At 44.7% G+C, this 20,237-nt stretch overlaps 1 protein-coding gene across 2 annotated transcripts; it reads left to right on the top strand.

The window, feature by feature from the left end:
- Nucleotides 1-2,162: 2,162 nt before the first annotated feature.
- Nucleotides 2,163-17,804, top strand: LOC115795683 (cyclin-dependent kinase 5 activator 1-like). 2 transcript variants are annotated; one of them, XM_030751713.1, is made up of 3 exons: nt 2,163-2,573; nt 12,383-12,520; nt 16,283-17,804. In XM_030751713.1, the coding sequence occupies exons 1-3, from the start codon at nt 2,175-2,177 to the stop codon at nt 16,745-16,747; spliced, it is 1,002 nt and encodes a 333-aa protein (XP_030607573.1). In that variant the 5' UTR covers nt 2,163-2,174; the 3' UTR covers nt 16,748-17,804. The 2 variants fall into 2 exon arrangements, with proteins under 2 accessions (XP_030607573.1, XP_030607563.1); XM_030751703.1 differs by lacking the exon at nt 12,383-12,520 and having other exon boundaries at nt 2,175-2,555.
- Nucleotides 17,805-20,237: the final 2,433 nt, after the last annotated feature.

Raw genomic sequence — 20,237 nt, 5'->3', positions numbered from 1 at the left:
ACACACACACACACAAACACACACACACCAGTCTCTCAGACATTATTCGTGTTTGTAACTGTTTGATTTCAGCGCCACAAACTCTCCACAGTATCATACAAGAAGTTTAGGATGAACTGGACTCAGCTGTGGCTGTGCTGGTTTCCACGCCTTCAACAAATAATTTTACAAATTAATGGTAACAAATCTGCCACACCTGAATAACCACACAGCCTCACTGAGCTGTTTCGGGTGTGTGTGTGTGTTGGGGTGGGGTGGGGTGGAATAATATTTCTTCAACCTTTTTATGTCAGAGGAATCAGATATTTCTAAATTAACCAATTAAATCAAATTAAATATGTACACCAACAAAAGCTGCAGACTAAGTGATGCTGCCCCATCTGACTCTGACTCTGCCTGAGGGGAAAGGGAGTTTGCTTCACAGCACTGGAGCCAAAACAGGAAAAACTTTGTTCCCCTTTTTTAAAACCTGAACTCTGAAACATTTACCACCCTGAAAAGGAAAGCCTCAAATCAGAAGTGCCTGACTCTGTGGTGTAATTCACAAATGCACAGCTTAAAGCTGGAGAGGGAATGGCGTCTCGCTAACTTATAAGATGCTCATTTAGCCTAGAAAAGAGTTTGTTGCTGAAAAAAAAGCCCTCCTTAAAGCTAGGATATCTTACTATTTATCATTAATTGAAGAAAATAAGAACAACCCCAGGTTTGTTTTCAGCACCGTAGTCAGGCTGACAAAGAGTCAGAGCTCTGTAGAGCCGAGTATTTCTTTCACTTTAACTAGTAATGACTTCATGGATTTCTTTACAAATAAAATTTTAGACATTAGAGAAAAATTATTCATAACCATCTCTCCTACTAGGCTGCTCAAAGAAGTCTTTCCAGTTATTGATGCTTCAATCTAAAATATGATCAATCTGTCTTTATGAGTGGGCTCCATGTTAGTTTCTGAGATATTCATGTGAAGCTATATGAAGCTAACATTTCATAACAGTCATGATATGTTCCACACTTTGGTTCAGATGATTTTCATTCAAATGTGAAATATTCTAAAAAAAAAATATATAGCTGATTTGAGATGGAATGACCTGTGTCTTTAAAATGAAAAACATGCACATTTAACAAAATTATCTATCTTAGACTAACATCTGGAAACTGCAGAATTTTGTCCTGTTTGGCTACTGATGCTTTTGTTTTTGCAGTACAACGTGTCATATTTACTCAGTCCAGCATGGATTTGAGTGAAAATAAGTACTACTATTGCTCTCCCTGTAGTATTAGAATAGAATAGAATAGAATAGAACTCTTTTGCCATTATACAGTGTGTACAAAGAGATTGGAAGGCCACTCTTATTTCAGTACCACACTGTAGAAAGTCACACATAAATATATAAATTAAAATAGAATGTATAACAAAATAAAATAAATTCATACATACATATACTTTGGTGGATGAATATTAGTTATATAATATTAGTATAGGAGTGATAGATACTGCACTGTTCATGAGTAGAGAATCATCACTGAATGATATAAATATTGCACAGAGGTGCAGGGACCACAAAAACAACCAACAGAACCAACTGAATCATCACAGAGGAAACATCAAATGTTCTGGTTAGATATTTTATTATAATAGGTTCCTCCTTCTGTTTTCTGTGATTCTGCACAATAAAAGCCTTTCAGCTGGTCCCTTCAGAAATGCTTTTATTCTGAAACATCCACAGGAAGTGGCGTTTGACCTGCAGATTACTTATCAGGAAAACATTTGGATCAGTACTTCGGTCTGTGTACTTCATTGTGTATTTTGTAAATAGTGAGCATGTTTGGAGAAGTCTAGCTTTATCCACCTCTCCGGGTGTGTCCAGGTGTTTCCCAGTTGGTCCGCAGGCGCATCCTCACTTCCTGCATCAGTTTGTCTTTTTTTTTTTTTTTTTTTTTTTTTAGAAACAACTGCAATAGTCCTTTAATTTTTAATTAACCATCAGCGTCTAAAACATAAGCTCTACCTCCCTGCATCACATACACGCGGACAGGTGAGACAGACAAGTTCTCTTCCTCTTGTTTTCCTCCCTCTCTCTCCTCCTCCTTCCTCTCTCCTCCTCCTCCTCCACCCTCCCTCCTTCCCTCCTCCTCCGTTGCTGCAGAGCCTCTCACCGCTCCATCCGGCTGTCGTCATGGGAACGGTACTGTCTCTGTCTCCGGGCTCGCGGAAAGCTGCTCGGGGCGCAGAGGAGCTCGCGGTGAAGAAGCCGCTGGAGTCCGGTGAGAAGGAGGAGGAGAAAGACGGGAGAAGGAAGAAGAAGGGACACCCGGTGCTGCTGCACGCGCTCAGCTGGAAGAAACGGCTCGTGGCCGCTCGAGCGAAGAGGAAGGGGGGGACGAAGGTGAAGCCCGCAGTGTCCGAGCCCGGGCACGTGCAGCGGGAACACCGCGAACTCAGAGCACCGAAATCCGGACACAAACACAGACCCATCCCGGTCCCCGTGCCCACGGTCCCGGACCAGAACCAGAGGCAGGGTCGGCCCGAGCTGTCCCCGCGGAGGGTGGTGGTTCAGGTGGGTGCTACATGTGGGGTGAGTCAGTGAGAAGCAGGTGCTTTTGTAACCAATGAATAGAATTTACTTGGGTTCAGATAGCAGTTTACTATCAACCAGTTCTGTTTATTATAATTCACTGGACTGAAACACATCCAATCTCATCTCAACTCAGCATAAGGTTTCCAACAAAAAAATAGAACAGCAGAACAGTACAGTCAATACAGTCAACCAACTTATTTCACTTGAACACGCTTCAGAACTATGTGGGACAAATTATATTTGTCTCCTTGACACATATCAAGTCCTTCTCTCTATATGAGAGTAAAATAAAGAAAATAAAATCACCAAATATTCCTTTTGGAGTCCTTAGCAAAAAACTAAAGTGCTGGCCAGCCAACGAGCAAATGTTTATATAGAGCTCTATATTTATGTGTGTGTGTGGTGCATACGGACGAATAAGTTGAGCGGGGTGTCCTGACTGGGAATGGCAACCCAGAAAGATGATGGTGGCTGTTGTCTGAAGATGCCGGAAGATCAGCAGCCTCTTGGTCTTCCTCCACAAGGCACAGGTAAACTTCAGCGATGTCGCTCTCGCTATTGTTGTCCACAATAATGCACTAGCAGGAAAACATCACATTATCAGGCATAAAGCAGTCAGCAGATATGCAGCAGGTAGACGGAGACTGGCAAGTCTTTGCTCTGCAGCCGCGCTCGCTCTCTAAAGCCCGGGAGTTCCGTTCCCCTAGTAACTGCAGTGGTCTCCATTTTGAAACAGAGTATAATATTATATATCACAAAAATATAACTAAATAAAATAATCAACACTGTTAAGTTGACATAAATTGCATTTCCTCCAAAACAACACCTCTTGGACATTGATAAAAGTTAAATGTTTCACTTAACATGGCTAACATGGTCAACACGACTAACAGGAGTAGCAAACAGTCATCTTAACTCACAATACCCACGGTAAGACAAGCGTTGGGTCTCTTAACTTATGTTGAATTACCGACGACCTGGTACAATCGTGAAACGTAAAATCATAACACAGACAACATAGCACGTTACCAATAATGCTCACCTAGCAGGAAAACATCACATTATCAGGCATAAAGCAGTCAGCAGATATGCAGCAGGTAGACGGAGACTGGCAAGTCTTTGCTCTGCAACCGCGCTCGCGCTCTAAAGCCCGGGAGTTCCCCTAATAACTGCAGTCGTAACGCTGCCGTAAAGTGATGTCGTGCTTAGCTCTTAAAGCGACAGTACCAATGAAACCAAAATGATATAGAAATGCAAACGAAACAGAACAAACAAAATACAGCTGGGTTACATCCTCCCCCACTTAAAATGTGACGTCCTCGTCACTACCAGTAGCCAGGGACTGCACTAGCCCTGTAAGTTGCTGTTGTAAGGACACCAAAAAACTACACAGCAGTGTATGCTGTGTGGGTGAAGATAAACTGTGAGGTTGGTAATGAACTTTAGAGCCGACCTGATAGTCACTGAGGTAGGCTGGTTGGACTCGCCTTCTTTGAGGTCTTGTTCTTGGCAAAACTGAACTGGCCTCAGTCACTGACCCTGCCAAATCTGTCTGTTCTGAAATGAACTCAGAAGCATTAGGATTCAGGGTATTTTGAGATGATGGTATGCTCTGCATAGCAGTTCCTGAGGCCTCACACTGTGGTTCCTGCTCAGTATATTCTTCCACAGCAGATGTGTTTGTCACAATGTCCTCCTCGTCAGTTGTCACTGAAGACTGTAGCGGGGAAATCTGGGCAACACTGTCTCCAGCATCAGATCTCCAGGTTACGGGTAGGAATCTGCAGGGAAGAAGCATGTCTCGATGCAGAACCCTCTCTGTGCCCCCTCCATCCTCTGGTGTGACAACATAGACTGGGATACTTTCATCAGGCTGTTTGACAACAATATGAACAACAGGTTCCCACTTATCGGAGATCTTGTGTTTCTTTCTTAGGCTCAGATTCCTTATAAGGACTCTGTCACCTACTCCTAAAGGCAGGGCAGTCACTTTGGCATCCCAACGCCTTTTGTTTAACAACAGTCTCTTCTCTGCATTTTTAGATGCCAACTCATATGCATGTCTAAGTCTTTTCTTTAGGTCTCTCACATATTGTGAGTGTGTTCTGTGGTTGTAACCTCGAGGGCTGATGCCAAAACAGAGATCAATGGGGAGACGCGGTCCTCTGCCAAACATTAAAAGAAAAGGAGCTTCCCCAGTCACATCATTTCTGGTACAATTATAGGCGTGCACCAGAGGCCTAACATATTTTCTCCATTCCTCTTTCTTTTTGTCCTCCAGCGTTCCCAAGAGATCAAGCAGAGTTCTGTTGAATCTTTCTACTGGGTTCCCTCTTGGGTGGTAGGGTGTAGTTCGAGATTTAGAAATTCCTGCATGCTTACAAAGTTCTGCCACCACTTCTGACTCAAAACAGGCCCCCTGATCACTATGCAGCCGGCGGGGAAAACCATAGTGACTTATAAAGTTCTCCCACAACACCGCTGCAACAGTTTTTGCAGTCTGATCTCTGGTTGGATATGCCTGCGCATATTTAGTATAGTGATCTGTTATCACCAAAATGTTTCGAGTGTCCTTGGAGTCAGGTTCCAAAGATAAAAAATCCATGCAAACCAACTCAAGAGGACCGCTGACTTTGATGTTTACTAATTTAGATGCTCTTTGTACCCTTGCCTTTCTTCTCACACACCTCTCACAAGTCTTACACCTCGCCTCAATATCCTTAGCCATTTTTGGCCAGAAAAACCTTGCTCTAGCAAGCTCCAGAGTTCTTTCTATGCCCATATGCCCCGTCTCAATATGGACACCTTCAAATGCTCTCTCTCTGTGGCTGCTAGGAAGAACCAGCTGATTAAAAGCTTCACTTCTTTGGTTGAAAACTTTACGGTATAGCACTCCTCCAATCAGAACTAGTTTCGACTTCTCTCTTAAAAGTAAAGTCACCTCTGGCCCATCAACCATTTTAACCCCTTAACTGGCAAGGGCCCGGTGACGGGCCGTTTGTAGTCCCTTTTATATGGCAGGCTAGACCCTCCCATTTTTATTGACACGTCATTCGGCCAATCATGTAACTGGCTGCACCAAATCACCTGACAAAGCTACGTGACGCCCTCTGAGTATTATTGGCTCTGGGAAACCCATTTCTTAACATTATTGGCCGAATGAGGTGTCAGTCAAAATGGGCGGGTCTAGCCTGCCATATAAATGCACTTCATTCGGCCCGCGGACCAGACGCAGCCGATTAATAGGCTATGAAATGGGTTTTTCAGAGCCAATAATAACCAGAAGGCGTTATGTAGTTTTTGTCAGGTGATTTTTTTGCTGCCAGTTAAGGGGTTAAATGTCTTAGTACAGGGCTCATTCTCTGACTCTCGCCAGAGAAGCATCTTCTCTCTGTAAATGATACCAGTCCTCCCCTGACATTTCAGGTAATGCAGAGAGACCTAGCTCTAGAACTGGGTCTTCCAGGTCCTCTGGGACAGCATCTTCATCACACAAGAGTGTCTCAACCGCAGGTATCTCCCTATCCATTTCCTGTCTGTCATTTGAGTCTGTAACATTGGTCACACCGAAGCACACATACAAGCTCTTTACTGCTTCTTCATCCAAAACCTTAAACTCATCAGAGAATGGTCTGGCACGATCCAGAAGGGTAGTGATTCTCCTGTCTATGTCTTGGGACTCGTCATCGTCTTGAGGTGGCTCATGGGGTCTCCTGGAGAGCCCATCAGCATCAACATTATGTTGACCAGACTTGTAATGAATGTCAAAGTTGTACAATGACAGCGCCGCCAGCCACCTGTGACTCGTGGCATCAAGCTTAATGCTGGTCAACACATATGTTAGCGGATTATTATCTGTCAGTACTTTGAAACTAGCCCCATACAAATAGTCATGGAACTTCTCACTGACCGCCCATTTAAGAGCGAGAAACTCTAACTTATGCACCGGATAATTCCTTTCACTTTTAGAAAGACCACGACTTGCATAAGCTATCACTCTGGTCTGACCATCCTGAACCTGATAAAGGGCTGCACCTAAACCTGTCATGCTAGCATCTGTATGGAGCAAATAGGGGAGCTGCCAGTTAGAGAAAGCAAGCACAGGAGCTGATGTTAGTTTTTCAGTGATAAGCTCAAATGCAACTTGACATGCAAGAGTCCATCTGTCTCCAAGCAGATGTGACTGTTTACGAGGCCAATGACTGGAATTTTTATGCCTGGGGCTCCAGTCTCCTTTCAACAAATCATTCAGGGGTCTCACCACCTTGGCATAATCCCTCACAAAACGTCTATAATAACCAGTGAAACCTAAGAATGACCGCAGCTCCTTAGTTGTTTGAGGGCGGGGCCATTCTTTTACAGCTGCCACCTTTTCTGGATCAGGTTCTATTCCCTGTGCAGATCTCACATGCCCTAAATACTTCACAGAAGTCTGAAAAAATTTGCATTTGGCAGGGGACAGTTTGAGGCCAAAATCTGCGATACGTCTGAGGACCTTCATTAACCTCTCCTCATGCTCCTCAAGTGAGCTGGAGAATATGATAAGATCATCGAGGAAAGCAACAACCTCTTGGAGGTTAATTCCTTCCATCACTTTCTCCATAGTTCGCTGGAAGGTGGCTGGAGAGTTAGTCAGACCTTGTGGCATTCTGCGGAACTGCCAGGTACCAAAAGGCGTGGTAAACGCTGTTTTTGGCCGATCTGCGGGTTCAACATCCAGCTGGTAATACCCACTTTTAAGATCCAGCACAGTGAACCACTTTGAACCTGACAACAAGGAGAATGTCTCCTCTATCCGAGGTAATGGGTAAGCATCTTTCTTAGTTAAGTTGTTCAGTCTGCGGTAATTCACCACCATTCGCAGCTCTCCATTCTTTTTCCGGACTAGAACAACTGGAGAGGCGTAGGGGCTGTGAGATTCTTCAATAACACCTGCAGCCAGAAGATCTTGAAGATGCCGTTTCAAGTCATTGAAGTCTGCAGGTGAAACACGTCTTGTCCGCTCTTTGAATGGCACATGAGGCTCTAATTCAATGCAATGAGAGACACCTGTAACCCTACCAACATCCAAATCATGCCTGGAAAACGCATTAGCAACTTCAGCATTGATTCTATGTCGTATTTGTTCTTTTAATTGGGACGATACAGGACTGTCACCAAAATCAAGATTAAGAGTGTCGGTTGTTGGTGTGACCTTTACATCATTAGCCACCAACAAGGAATGCGCCTGGGCAGCCTCAGCGTCTGACAGATTGTCTGGGTTGCTGGGCGTGACAGGCACAACCCAGTCAATGGGAGAGCACTCCGCAATGGGAGTTCTTGGATACAGAGTTATGTCGCGCTCTGAAATGTTTTTGACAGCTATGTGAAACTTATTGTGGGATTCAGATTTTACCTCCACAATCTGGTCATAAACTATTAAGCCTCCTGGTGTGGGAGTTTCCTCTGCACCACCTATAAGAGCTTGAAACTCGCCATTTCTCTGCTTAGAATGGCAGATACCCTTTAAGGTGTATGTCTCACCACTCTTTAGGCGTACAGGCACTTTGCTGCTGAGTGTGACACGCAAAACTTTAGCATTCTTTGCTTGAGAATCGGTCAACCTACAACACTCAGCATAAGCCATTTCCCAAATGGCCTGGATAGACAAAGTTTCTAAGAATTTTGTCCCACCCATCTTCACGCAATCTCGTGTCATCAGAGGCAGGACATTTGTGCCAACAAGAAGAGGGTACTCGCTGTTGTACGACTGGTCTGGACTGACTAAAGCTAAGACGTGATAGCCTTGGCCTGTCCCACATGCATCTTTTGGGAACCGAACCTGTACCTCTACATATCCCACATACGGGACCTTCTGCCCAGCTGCACCTTCAATGTCAAGTGCCCTTTGTATTGAGAATAACTGTCTGTGTGAAAGGTAACGGGAGTAAAATGACTGAGATATTATGGTCACCTGTGACCCTGTATCAATGATGCATTTACACTGAGCTCCATCCAACCATGCTTTACTATCACAGGGCCCCCCCACCAGTCCAACAGGGATTGGAGAGATTTCTGCTGCATTAGATGGCTCAGTGATACACTGATTCAAAGCAAGGGAACTAGTCTGACTTCGGGCCCCCACCTGTTCCATAGCAGGAGCCCTTAGCTGTTTAAAGCCAAGCCTGGCTGAGAGGTTTTGCGTTGTGTGTTAAGTGTGAGTTGGCTCTGCCTAGTTTGATGTCTCTCACACAGCTTCTTCTGCACAAGTACAGCATTGGTTGGATTAGTGCAATTTGGCAGCAAATGGGTGTCGTCTCCACAGTTGTAGCAAAACTTTCCAACTTTTGAGAGATTTGCTGATGAGGTGGCTGGGGCTACTGAAGTTGCAAGATTGCCTTAAGTTCTTTGGTGTGGCTTCCGTATTGGTTTCTCCTCTTTGGAGGGGTGAGGGTGTTTAACAGGCACATTTCTCTGAAGTTCAGCCTCTAACTGCCTGATCCTCTCTTCCAGTTGCTCCCTGGTATGAAAATCCTGTCCTATTGGGACATTGTTGCCAGGTGGCTCTAGGGCTTCAGTACTGAAGTGAGTCCTGGTATGGACTTTGGTTGAGCTCGCCCCCATATGGCGCTTCCTCCTAATTTCCTTTAACTGGCTCTCTTTTTCATATGTCCTTATTTTGAGCAATAATTCTGAAAAGGTCAAAATGGTATGATGTGGGTCATGAATTGACTCTTTTAGGCGCAGTGTAGTTATTAAGGAATCATCCCAGCAGCCTCGGAGGGACTGCTTTAATAACTGAGAGTCAAACTCCTGTTTAGCCATGCCACCGCTTTCTACAACTTCCTGTAGCAGAGTTTGAAGTCGACGGAGGTAGTCAGATGCCTTCTCCCCACTGTTCTGATGTGTCTCTAAAAACTGAATAAACAGCTCTTCCCCTCCTGTAACATTGCCATATGCTTTATCTAATTCACAGAGATAAGCACTTGGTATGGCTTGGGTTCCAATGAAAAGAGCCACATTTAAGGCAGGGGTAAGTAAGCTGTCAAGTATCATACGGCGCTGCTGCCCCTCCGACAGACTAAGGTCACTTAATACCTGCTTGGCTCTAAGCCGCCATACTTTATAATCTACTTCCGTAGGAGGTTTTGGAGTGTTGCCAGAGAAAAGGCGTAGCTCCTTTGGAGGAGGCTGGTGCACTGATGAGTCATGTTTTACAATATGCTCTACTATGACTTTTTGGACATCAGCAGGCAGAGGGTTGATTACTAAAGTCTCGGTTGATGCCTGCGCACAAGTTGATGCAAGGTTCACATCACTGGAAACCGCTGGACTTGCGTGAGGGACAGGTTGTGTTTTGAGTGCAGATGCTGGAGTTGATGAAATGGGGCTCCTTTCATCGCTTTTCCCACAAATGCGACTTGCAGCTGCCTGGCTTAAGGTAGCAGGGTCCACTTTGTATGTTAAGGCCAACTCGTGCACTTGTTCCTGAAAACTCATTGTTATGTTTCCAATCGCACGAGCAAGGGGTACAACTTTCTGAGTGAATGACTCATTTTCACAGGTAGGGGAGCAGTAATCATCGATCTGTATAACCTCCCAAAATGAACCAGCAACTGAGTACTCAGAGTCCAACAACATGGGAGTAATACCCTCGCCAAACTGGCACAGCATGGTATCAGGGAGACTATCAATGAATTGCACTTTGTTAACATCATCAAGCACTGAAAAGACCCTTTTTACATCATCCAGTCTACTTGTACGTGGGACACCCTTAAACATTACCGTGCACTCTGGGTCAAAACCATATATTTCACAGAACTCCATTTTAATATATTTTTTTTCTTTTAATTTTTTTTTTTTTTTTACTCAGATATTAACCTACGAAACTTTGATTCGTTCATCAATATTAGAGACGAGCTGGATGCCTTTCAAGTCCCTGTTCGGGCGCCATTTTCTCTCTACTACTTTGGATGTAACCAATGAATAGAATTTACTTGGGTTCAGATAGCAGTTTACTATCAACCAGTTATGTTTATTATAATTCACTGGACTGAAACACATCCAATCTCATCTCAACTCAGCATAAGGTTTCCAACAAAAAAATAGAACAGCAGAACAGTACAGTCAATACAGTCAACCAACTTATTTCACTTGAACACGCTTCAGAACTATGTGGGACAAATTATATTTGTCTCCTTGACACATATCAAGTCCTTCTCTCTATATGAGAGTAAAATAAAGAAAATAAAATCACCAAATATTCCTTTTGGAGTCCTTAGCAAAAAACTAAAGTGCTGGCCAGCCAACGAGCAAATGTTTATATAGAGCTCTATATTTATGTGTGTGTGTGGTGCATACGGACGAATAAGTTGAGCGGGGTGTCCTGACTGGGAATGGCAACCCAGAAAGATGATGGTGGCTGTTGTCTGAAGATGCCGGAAGATCAGCAGCCTCTTGGTCTTCCTCCACAAGGCACAGGTAAACTTCAGCGATGTCGCTCTCGCTACTGTTGTCCACAATAATGCACTAGCAGGAAAACATCACATTATCAGGCATAAAGCAGTCAGCAGATATGCAGCAGGTAGACGGAGACTGGCAAGTCTTTGCTCTGCAGCCGCGCTCGCGCTCTAAAGCCCGGGAGTTCCGTTCCCCTAGTAACTGCAGTGGTCTCCATTTTGAAACAGAGTATAATATTATATATCACAAAAATATAACTAAATAAAATAATCAACACTGTTAAGTTGACATAAATTGCATTTCCTCCAAAACAACACCTCTTGGACATTGATAAAAGTTAAATGTTTCACTTAACATGGCTAACATGGTCAACACGACTAACAGGAGTAGCAAACAGTCATCTTAACTCACAATACCCACGGTAAGACAAGCGTTGGGTCTCTTAACTTATGTTGAATTACCGACGACCTGGTACAATCGTGAAACGTAAAATCATAACACAGACAACATAGCACGTTACCAATAATGCTCACCTAGCAGGAAAACATCACATTATCAGGCATAAAGCAGTCAGCAGATATGCAGCAGGTAGACGGAGACTGGCAAGTCTTTGCTCTGCAGCCGCGCTCGCGCTCTAAAGCCCGGGAGTTCCCCTAATAACTGCAGTCGTAACGCTGCCGTAAAGTGATGTCGTGCTTAGCTCTTAAAGTGACAGTACCAATGAAACCAAAATGATATAGAAATGCAAGCGAAACAGAACAAACAAAATACAGCTGGGTTACACTTTCAGAGAGGTCATCAGACAGCAGGTGAGTGCACACGGGCCAAATAACAGTAACTATGACGTCATAACTCTAAGACGATTGAAACAGAATAATAAAAATGAGGAACCCACAGGGGTTTAAATACCTGGGTCTCTCCACCATTTGGTTGAGAACTGAAGAAGCCTTTCGGATGAGAGGTGAAACGTCTTCAAGAAACAAAAAGAAGTCCAGTCGCCTTTTTCAAGCTCCAGAGACTACTATGACCTGGATGACTGAGAATCTACACAGACATGATTTTTGTATATTAGTATTGTTACTGAGTTATAGTAATAATAATCAGAATATCTGAGATTAAAGTATTTTAGTGAATTTTTCTAACAAAAGTCTAAACAGGAGGAAAAATAAATAAATCAGGCGTTTAAATTTAGAGTGAAGTCATCAGAAGGCATCTCAGAGGGGAACACTACCCAAAAACACCCACCCACAGGAACGGTTCCACCTACAGAACCATCAAAAGAACCCAAACACCTCCTCCTTTAACAACAGCCTCCTCTGAAGCTTCCTCCTACAAGTCCTCTCCTTGTTTCCTCGTGTCCTCTGCAGGCATCCACGGGTGAGCTCCTTCGCTGCCTCTCGGACTTTATGTGTCGTCGCTGCGTAAAACTGAAGGAGCTGTCGTCCAATCAGATTGTTCTGTGGTTCCGAAACGTGGACCGAGCGCTGCTGGTTCAGGGTTGGCAGGTGAGCGCCCGTGTGTGTGTCCCATCACCCCTAACCGGTCCCAGCAGATGACTGCCCTCCCTGAGCCTGGTTCTGCTGGAGGTTTCTTCCTGTTAAAAGGGAGTTTTTCCTTCACACTGTCACCAAGTGCTGCTCATAGGGGGTTGTTTTGACTGTTGGGTTTTCTCTGTATTATTGTAGGGTCTTAACTATAAAACACCATGAAGTGACTGTTGTTGTGGAGTTTATTTCTTACTCGCACTGTGAAGTGCGTTCTACACACACAGAGGATCTCCCAAACAGCAGCAGTCAAGGTCAGAGGTCACACGAAGCTGGTTAACCCTAACCCTAGCTTGTGATTTAACCCAGGATTTAACCTGCAGGTTCACATGAAAGGGGTGGGGTTTTTTAACATCTGACCAATCACACAGATTATTGAACCGGCAGCTGAGTTTGAGGAATAGGTTACAGCAGGAAGAGCTCTGTATGAATACTTTATTCACTGTTTCATTTACTGTGGTATCTAAGGAACTCCCCTTGTTTGGCTGGCGGCTGCTGCCTTTACAAACACCTGGTGGAGACAGAATAGAATAGAATAGAATAGAATAGAATAGAATGCCTTTATTGTCATTATACAGGATGTACAATGAGATTGGAGGGCCACTCCTGTTCAGTGCCATGTAACAGAAAATCAAACTCTCTAAAATAAAAATATTATGAAAATATTATAATCTAGTATGATCTATATAATCAAGAGATATACAGAAATAAGCAATGTGTAAAATATACAAAAAATAGAATGTATAAAAATATATACATACATTGGTGCATCTGTACATTGTAAGAAAAGTAAATATGTGTATACATATAATAATGAAGATGATGAATATTGCACTTGGTGAATGAATATTGCACTAGTGAATGAATACTGGATATTACACAATATAGGAATGTCAGATATTGTTCAGTATGAATAATATAATATTGCACAGTTACAGTGGGTGAGTGTGTGAGTTCAGGGTGGTGACTGCTCTGGCGAAGAAACTGTTCTTGAGTCTGTTTGTTCTGGCTTTGATGCACCTGTAGCGCCTGCCAGAGGGCAGCAGGTCAAACAGGTCAAAGCCAGGGTGTGAGCTGTCCTTGATGATGTTCCTGGCTCTGCTGATGCAGCGGGAGGTGTAGATGTCCATCAGGGAGGGGAGAGGGCAGCCAACGATTCTTTGTGCTGTCTTGACTACCCTCTGAAGCCTGACCCTGTCTGCCTCAGTGCAGCTGCCGTACCATACTGTGATACAGTAGGTCAGCAGGCTCTCAATGGATGAGCGGTAGAAGGTCAGCAGCAGGTTTGAGTCCAGAACAAAGGGGGATGGATGGATAATCACATGAACAGTTTTTTGAGTGTTTTTGTGTTTGTTTGTAATTGAGTTTTTCATTGTGGTAAAGGGATTAATGATGTCACAGTGATTTAAGAGCTATCAGTCAGTCAGAGTCAGTGGAAGCGGTGTGAAGCTATTGTCTGAAGTCTCTGTGTTACAAACCGAAGCAAGCCCCACTTTTTTTACTGCAGTTACACCTTTCTTTTTTTTTTTTTTTGCATTTTTGGCCACAGCTGCTTTTATTGACAGTAGAGAGAGACAGGAAATGCGGGAAAGATACAGGGGAAGACATGCAGGCAATTTGGCGATGGACCAGGACGCGAACCCACGCCACCTGCACTGCAACGCAGCATATGTATGTGGTCACCGGCTTCACCACTAAGCCACCCAGGCGTCACTGCTGTGACACCTTAAGATTCAGCCAATCACACGAGTCCACAATAACACCGAGGTAATCCTTCAGTTTCCTCACCCCACCTGCTGAACTGAGTCCAGGTCAGCCCTGGTGGTGGAGGTTGCCCTCCTCCAGTCTGTTCCTGTGTCCAAAGAAGCCCCCTCCCGCTCCCTCAGCAGTACTAGTACTCCCATCCCAGCAGTATTACATGTCCTATCTCTGCACTACTAGCACTACTCTCTGGAGTATTACCTGTCCTGTCAGTGGCTGGTGTTGCTCAGTTGGTAGAGCAGGTCATCTGCTAGTAGGAAGCTTGATGATTTGATTATTGGTGCTCCACCTGTAGAAGTGTGGTGTTGGCCTCAGAAATGCGATCAGCGTAAAGCAGCTCTGTGAGTTTGTGATATACACTGCTCAAAAAAAAAATAAATAAAGGGAACACTTAAACAACACAATATAACTCCAAGTAGATCAAACTTCTGTGAAATCAAACTGTCCACTTAGGAAGCAACACTGATTGACAATCAATTTCACATGCTGTTGTACAAATGGAATAGACAACAGGTGGAAATTATTGGCAATTAGCAAGACACACTCAATAAAGGAGTGGTTCTGCAGGTGGGGACCACAGACCACTTCTCAGTACCTATGTTTTCTGGCTGATGTTTGGGTCACTTTTGAATGTTGGTGGTGCTTTCACACTCATGGTAGCATGAGACGGACTCTACAACCCACACAAGTGGCTCAGGTAGTGCAGCTCATCCAGGATGGCACATCAATGCGAGCTGTTACAAGAAGGTTTGCTGTGTCTGTCAGCGTAGTGTCCAGAGGCTGGAGGGGCTACCAGGAGACAGGCCAGTACACCAGGAGACGTGGAGGAGGCCGTAGGAGTGCAACAACCCAGCAGCAGGACCGCTACCTCCGCCTACAGAACCATCAATAGAACCCCTCCGACGTCCACAGATGTGGTTGTGCTCACAGCCCAACACCGTGCAGGACGCTTGGCACTTGCCAGAGAACACCAGGATTGCCAAATTCACCACTGGCGCCCTGTGCTCTTCACAGATGAAAGCAGGTTCACACTGAGCACATGTGACAGACGTGACAGAGTCTGGAGACGCCGTGGAGAGTGATCTGCTGCCTGCAACATCCTTCAGCATGACCGGTTTGGCAGTGAGTCAGTAATGGTGTGGAGTGGCATTTCTTTGGAGGGCCGCACAGCCCTCCATGTGCTCGCCAGAGGTAGCATGAATGCCATTAGGTACCGAGATGAGATCCTCAGACCCCTTGTGAGACCATATGCTGGTGCGGTTGGCCCTAGTTTCCTCCTAATGCAGGACAATGCTAGACCTCATGTGGCTGGAGTGTGTCAGCAGGTCCTGCAAGATGAAGGCATTGAAGCTATGGACTGGCCCGCCCATTCCCCAGACCTGAATCCGATTGAGCACATCTGGGACATCATGTCTCGCTCCATCCACCAACGTCACGTTGCACCACAGACTGTCCAGGAGTTGGCAGATGCTTTAGTCCAGGTCTGGGAGGAGATCCCTCAGGAGACCATCCGCCACCTCAGCAGGAGCATGCCCAGGCATTGTAGGGAGGTCATACAGGGACGTGGAGGCCACACACATTACTGAGCCTCGTTTTGTCTTGTTTTTAGGACATTACATCAAAGTTGGATCAGCCTGTAGTGTGTTTTTCCACTTTAATTTTGTGTGTGACTCCAAATCCAGGCCTCCATTGGTTAATAAATTTGATTTCCATTGATGATTTTTGTGTGATTTTTGTTGTCAGCACATTCAATTTTGTACAGAACAAAATATTCAATGAGAATATTTCATTCATTCAGATCTAGGATGTTTATTTTTTTGAACAGTGTGTGAAGCTTAAATGAAATTCTGTGTGAGTGTGTGGATGGATGGATGGATGGATGGATTGATTGATCACTGGATCAGTGGATGGGTGGATGGATCGCTGTAAAGCCCTCTCACGGTTCTTCATTGTCCCCTGCAGGACCAGTGCTTCATCAGCCCGGCCAGTCTGGTCTTCGTGTACCTGCTGTGCAGGGACGCGGTGGATGAGGACACCTCTTCAGAGCACGAACTCCATGCCACCTTCCTCACCTGTCTCTACCTGGCCTACTCCTACCTGGGCAATGAGATCTCCTACCCTCTGAAGCCTTTCCTGGTGGAGTCCAGCCGTGATGCATTCTGGGATCGAGCGCTGGAGCTGATCGAGCACCTGAGCGGCGACATGCTGCGAATCAACTCTGATCCCCACTTCTTCACTGAGGTGTTTCGGGACCTCAAGAAGCAGGGAGTGGTGCGGGTGAGGGAGGTGGAGAAAGATGGGGAGCAGCAGGAGAAAGAGGAGAGGAAAGAGGGGCATGTGAAGAAGGAGCCAAAGGGAACAGAGGAATCTGAGGAGCAGCTGAAGGAAGGCGATGAGGAAGGCAAGCAGGATGATGTGGACCGCTAACACAAAGAGGAGACCGATGGTCTTTAGTAATGAGACTCGCCCGGCAACCAGTGACCTGCCAGGCTTTGAATGTAAACCGCCATTACCATGGTGGCTGACGAGCAGCGGGCTTGACGCTGACCTTTCATGGACACTAGTTCACTTTAACTGCATGCTGTCAATCAAAGCTAAAAGTATCTGACTGTACACAAGTTACCATGGCAACCTTACCATCTCCAGCCTTATTTTGTTTAGGTGCACATGTAGGAGGGGGCGGGGACAGAAAATATCAGCCATGACAGCAGCACGTTCAGGTCAGAGTGTCCTATGGTGCTGTCTGTTGGTTCCAGTTCTACATTTTGTATTTTTAACCTTTATTTAATCAGTAAGTGAACGGCTGTGAGAGTGTACCGGACTGACGGAGGCAGCATTAACCTTTCAGGGCCAGGAGAACTACCTGGGTTTGAAACCAGGACTCGGGCTCTGAGACGCAGTACTAACCACAGAGGCACTGCCATTCTGCTTCTGACCCTCTTTGAAATTCAAACCATGTAAACGTGTTTCTGGGCTCAGGAAGTCTCCCTATTTTATCTGGGTAACAGGTGACCTCACCTGTGGTTGGTGGTTACCTCCACAAACATGCAGATTAGTATGCATGTGTAGAAGGTTTTGAACATTTATTTTATGAGAATAGCGGCAGTCAAACTGTTCTTTACCAGCACAGGTGTGTGCACGAAGCACAAGAGTTTCTTCTGAAGATGACAGAAAGCTGAGCTCGAATTCTTTCTTGTCCTCTAAAGTAAAATGAGTTTGTGCATCTGGCAAATTCTAGAGGAGGAGGAAATGTCTGTGGATCACGGTCTCAGCTCTGAAACCAATCGTAGTCATAGAGATGAAACTGATAAGGGTCTCAGCTCTGAAAAGGTCCTGTGCTGCTGTAAATGGACTGATGTCCTTTCTGTACTGTCATGATGATCAGCTGGACTGAAGTCACGCTGACAGCAGATGGGGATACACGCTCATTTCCTGTGGTCGTGCATGTGTAACCATGTGACATTATATTCAGACAAAAGACAGACGTTATTAAAAACCGCTGATCTAATTCAGTTAAAGATTAATATCCAGCTCTTCTAAAAGAATTTACTTTATCAGAATGACACAAAGGAGTAATTTGGTTTCTTTATTGATCAGAATTATTGAAACTCCCCTCCTCCATATGTGTGTTTGTATGTGGGGTTCAAGATAAAAATGAAGTGAAGTCACCTGTAAATATGTTCGTGCTGCAGAACTCAGTTTTGCTCTGACAGGTCATGTGACCTGATAGTCAGCCGATATGATTTTGATGTTTTCTGTCTCTGGTCTGAAGGTTGAATGTAACTCTGCCAACACAGGTCAGCTGAGTGTGTGCGACCTCCTGATTTCCTGTCTGCGCTGTCACCTGCAGGCCTCACTCATTTACTCCATCTGCCTGTATCCATGTAATAAAAGACTGAGGGTTAACCTGTCTCCTTCTTTGTTTGGGTAACCCTCCATCTTCAGACAGGACACAACCACTGCATATTCAACCAGAGTTCAGAGTCTCATTTCATCACATTAACCCTTTAAAGCTGGGACTCATCAAATGGAATAGAATAGAATAGAATGCCTTTATTGTTATTATACAGGATGTACAATGAGATTGGAGCAAATGTGTTGCTGCATGCACACTGCTAAATCTGAAGCCACCACAGGGAGTTTGATAATGACTATAGCCATGGTTATTCCTCACTAAGGTGGGAGCCAAGAGTCTGAGAGTCAGGACCTCAAAATCTGAGAGTCAAGAACTCGAGACCTTGGACCTCAACCTTTGAGAGCCCTAATAGTCAAGATACTGAGAACTGAGACCCAGAGAGCTGAGCCTCTGTGAGTCATTCAAGTAGGAAAAAGCAGTTGGTGGAGCAAAAATGATTATAACTCACAGGAAGACTGATACATGGACAGAAGGCCAAAGAACTGGATGATGGAGCGGAGAGACGTGCAGGTTGAGTGCTGGAATTCTAGTGATGATTGTTAACTCTGTGGAAGATTCTCCTCACGTCACACAACCATTCATAGCAAATGTGTCATGAAGTTCCGTTACTCCGCACATCTATAAGCACAGATTCAATGACCCCCAGCAACTGTGTGAACTCTGCTGCCATAAACCTGCTCTCACTTCCTTAAAGTGCAGCATTCCCAGAGGGAAGCAGCCAGCATGGCTGCATGCAGGTTTAAGGATTCCCAGGGTGAACTCGTCTCACAGGGATCAGGTCGGCCTAATCCAGCCGCAGATGTGTGTCTGCAGCTGTGTCACTGCAGAGTCGCTGCATCACTGCTCCACTTTTTGTGAGTAACCGAGGCAGAGGTCACATGATGCGGCTGTGCTCGCTGCTGATTGGTCCCTATTTGCTGCAGAGAGAGATGCAAGGATATTAAAAAAATAATTCCATGGGAGATGAGAAGGAGGTGAGTGAGGAGCTAAAGTCACTCTTCTTCCTCTCTGTGAGGATGAAGAGGACGCGTTTCATTCCCAAAACAGGAAGTCCTCCCTCCAGCAGCAGCAGCCCTCTCACAAACATGAATGTGCACAGAACTGCTTCATCATTAATGACAGTGGACACAAGGAGAAATAGGCAGTTTTAATATTTACATCCAAAATATTTAATCAGAATCAGAATCAGAATCAGAAGGTTTTTATTGCCATATGGGTGAACAGGTTCACAGCATTAGGAAATTGCTGCGGTACTTCGTGCTTACAGAAAAAACAAATAAGTATAAAAACTATAAGACAATATACAAGTATACAAATTGCAAATATACAGAGATATTAGAGCTATAACTATAACACAATGTTACAAAATTACAAAATATACAGTGCAGAGACTAATTAAAAGATAAAAGAATGTAAACTATATTCCACTAATATGTACATCAGTGCAATCAGACAGGTGCATAGACATAGGGTCATCAGCGTTTGTGGAGGGTGGTGGTAACAGTCTTAGGGTTATTGTTCATGAGTCCAACAGCAGAGGGGAAGAAACTGTTCTTATGGCGGGAGGTTCTGGTCCGTATGGACCGTAGCCTCCTGCCTGAGGGGAGAGGGTCAAAAAGTCTGTGCCCAGGGTGAGAGTGGTCGGCTAATGGAAGCTACTGTCCTAATTTAATGACTTCAGTAACTTTGAACTAATCAGAAACAAATTACGTTTATGTAAAACTACAACCTACAGTTTAAATAGTTAAACTTACAGTAATCATGGAAACAATCAGTTCAGGAGTCTTTCATCTGATCCATCAGAGGTCAGGTTCTGATGTTTGAGGATGTCCTTTGACCTCTGTCAAGCCTTTCTGCACATTTCCTGTAGGAGGGCTTTGGCTCCCTGAATGGCCTGACCCTTTAAAACTGATTGGTCATGCCAGTCAGCTCCAGAGGAGGGCAGACTTATGCCACCTGGGTCAGAATATTTCTGGGAAGCTCTCCTGACAGCAAACTGCT

Source organism: Archocentrus centrarchus, chromosome 2 (genome assembly GCF_007364275.1).
Source record: "Archocentrus centrarchus isolate MPI-CPG fArcCen1 chromosome 2, fArcCen1, whole genome shotgun sequence".
NCBI classification, from domain to species: domain Eukaryota; kingdom Metazoa; phylum Chordata; class Actinopteri; order Cichliformes; family Cichlidae; genus Archocentrus; species Archocentrus centrarchus.
Note: the sequence above shows the minus strand (reverse complement) of the source record. Positions and strands in the feature narration are given on the sequence as shown.

Excerpts from the sequence above, each read along its gene's own strand:
- LOC115795683 (XM_030751713.1), top strand. The coding sequence starts at position 2,175 with ATGGGAACGGTACTGTCTCTGTCTCCGGGCTCGCGGAAAGCTGCTCGG. Across the intron at positions 2,574-12,382 it reads AGGTGGGTGCTACATGTGGG|GCATCCACGGGTGAGCTCCT; the intron begins GTGAGTCAGTGA and ends TGTCCTCTGCAG. Across the intron at positions 12,521-16,282 it reads TGCTGGTTCAGGGTTGGCAG|GACCAGTGCTTCATCAGCCC; the intron begins GTGAGCGCCCGT and ends TGTCCCCTGCAG.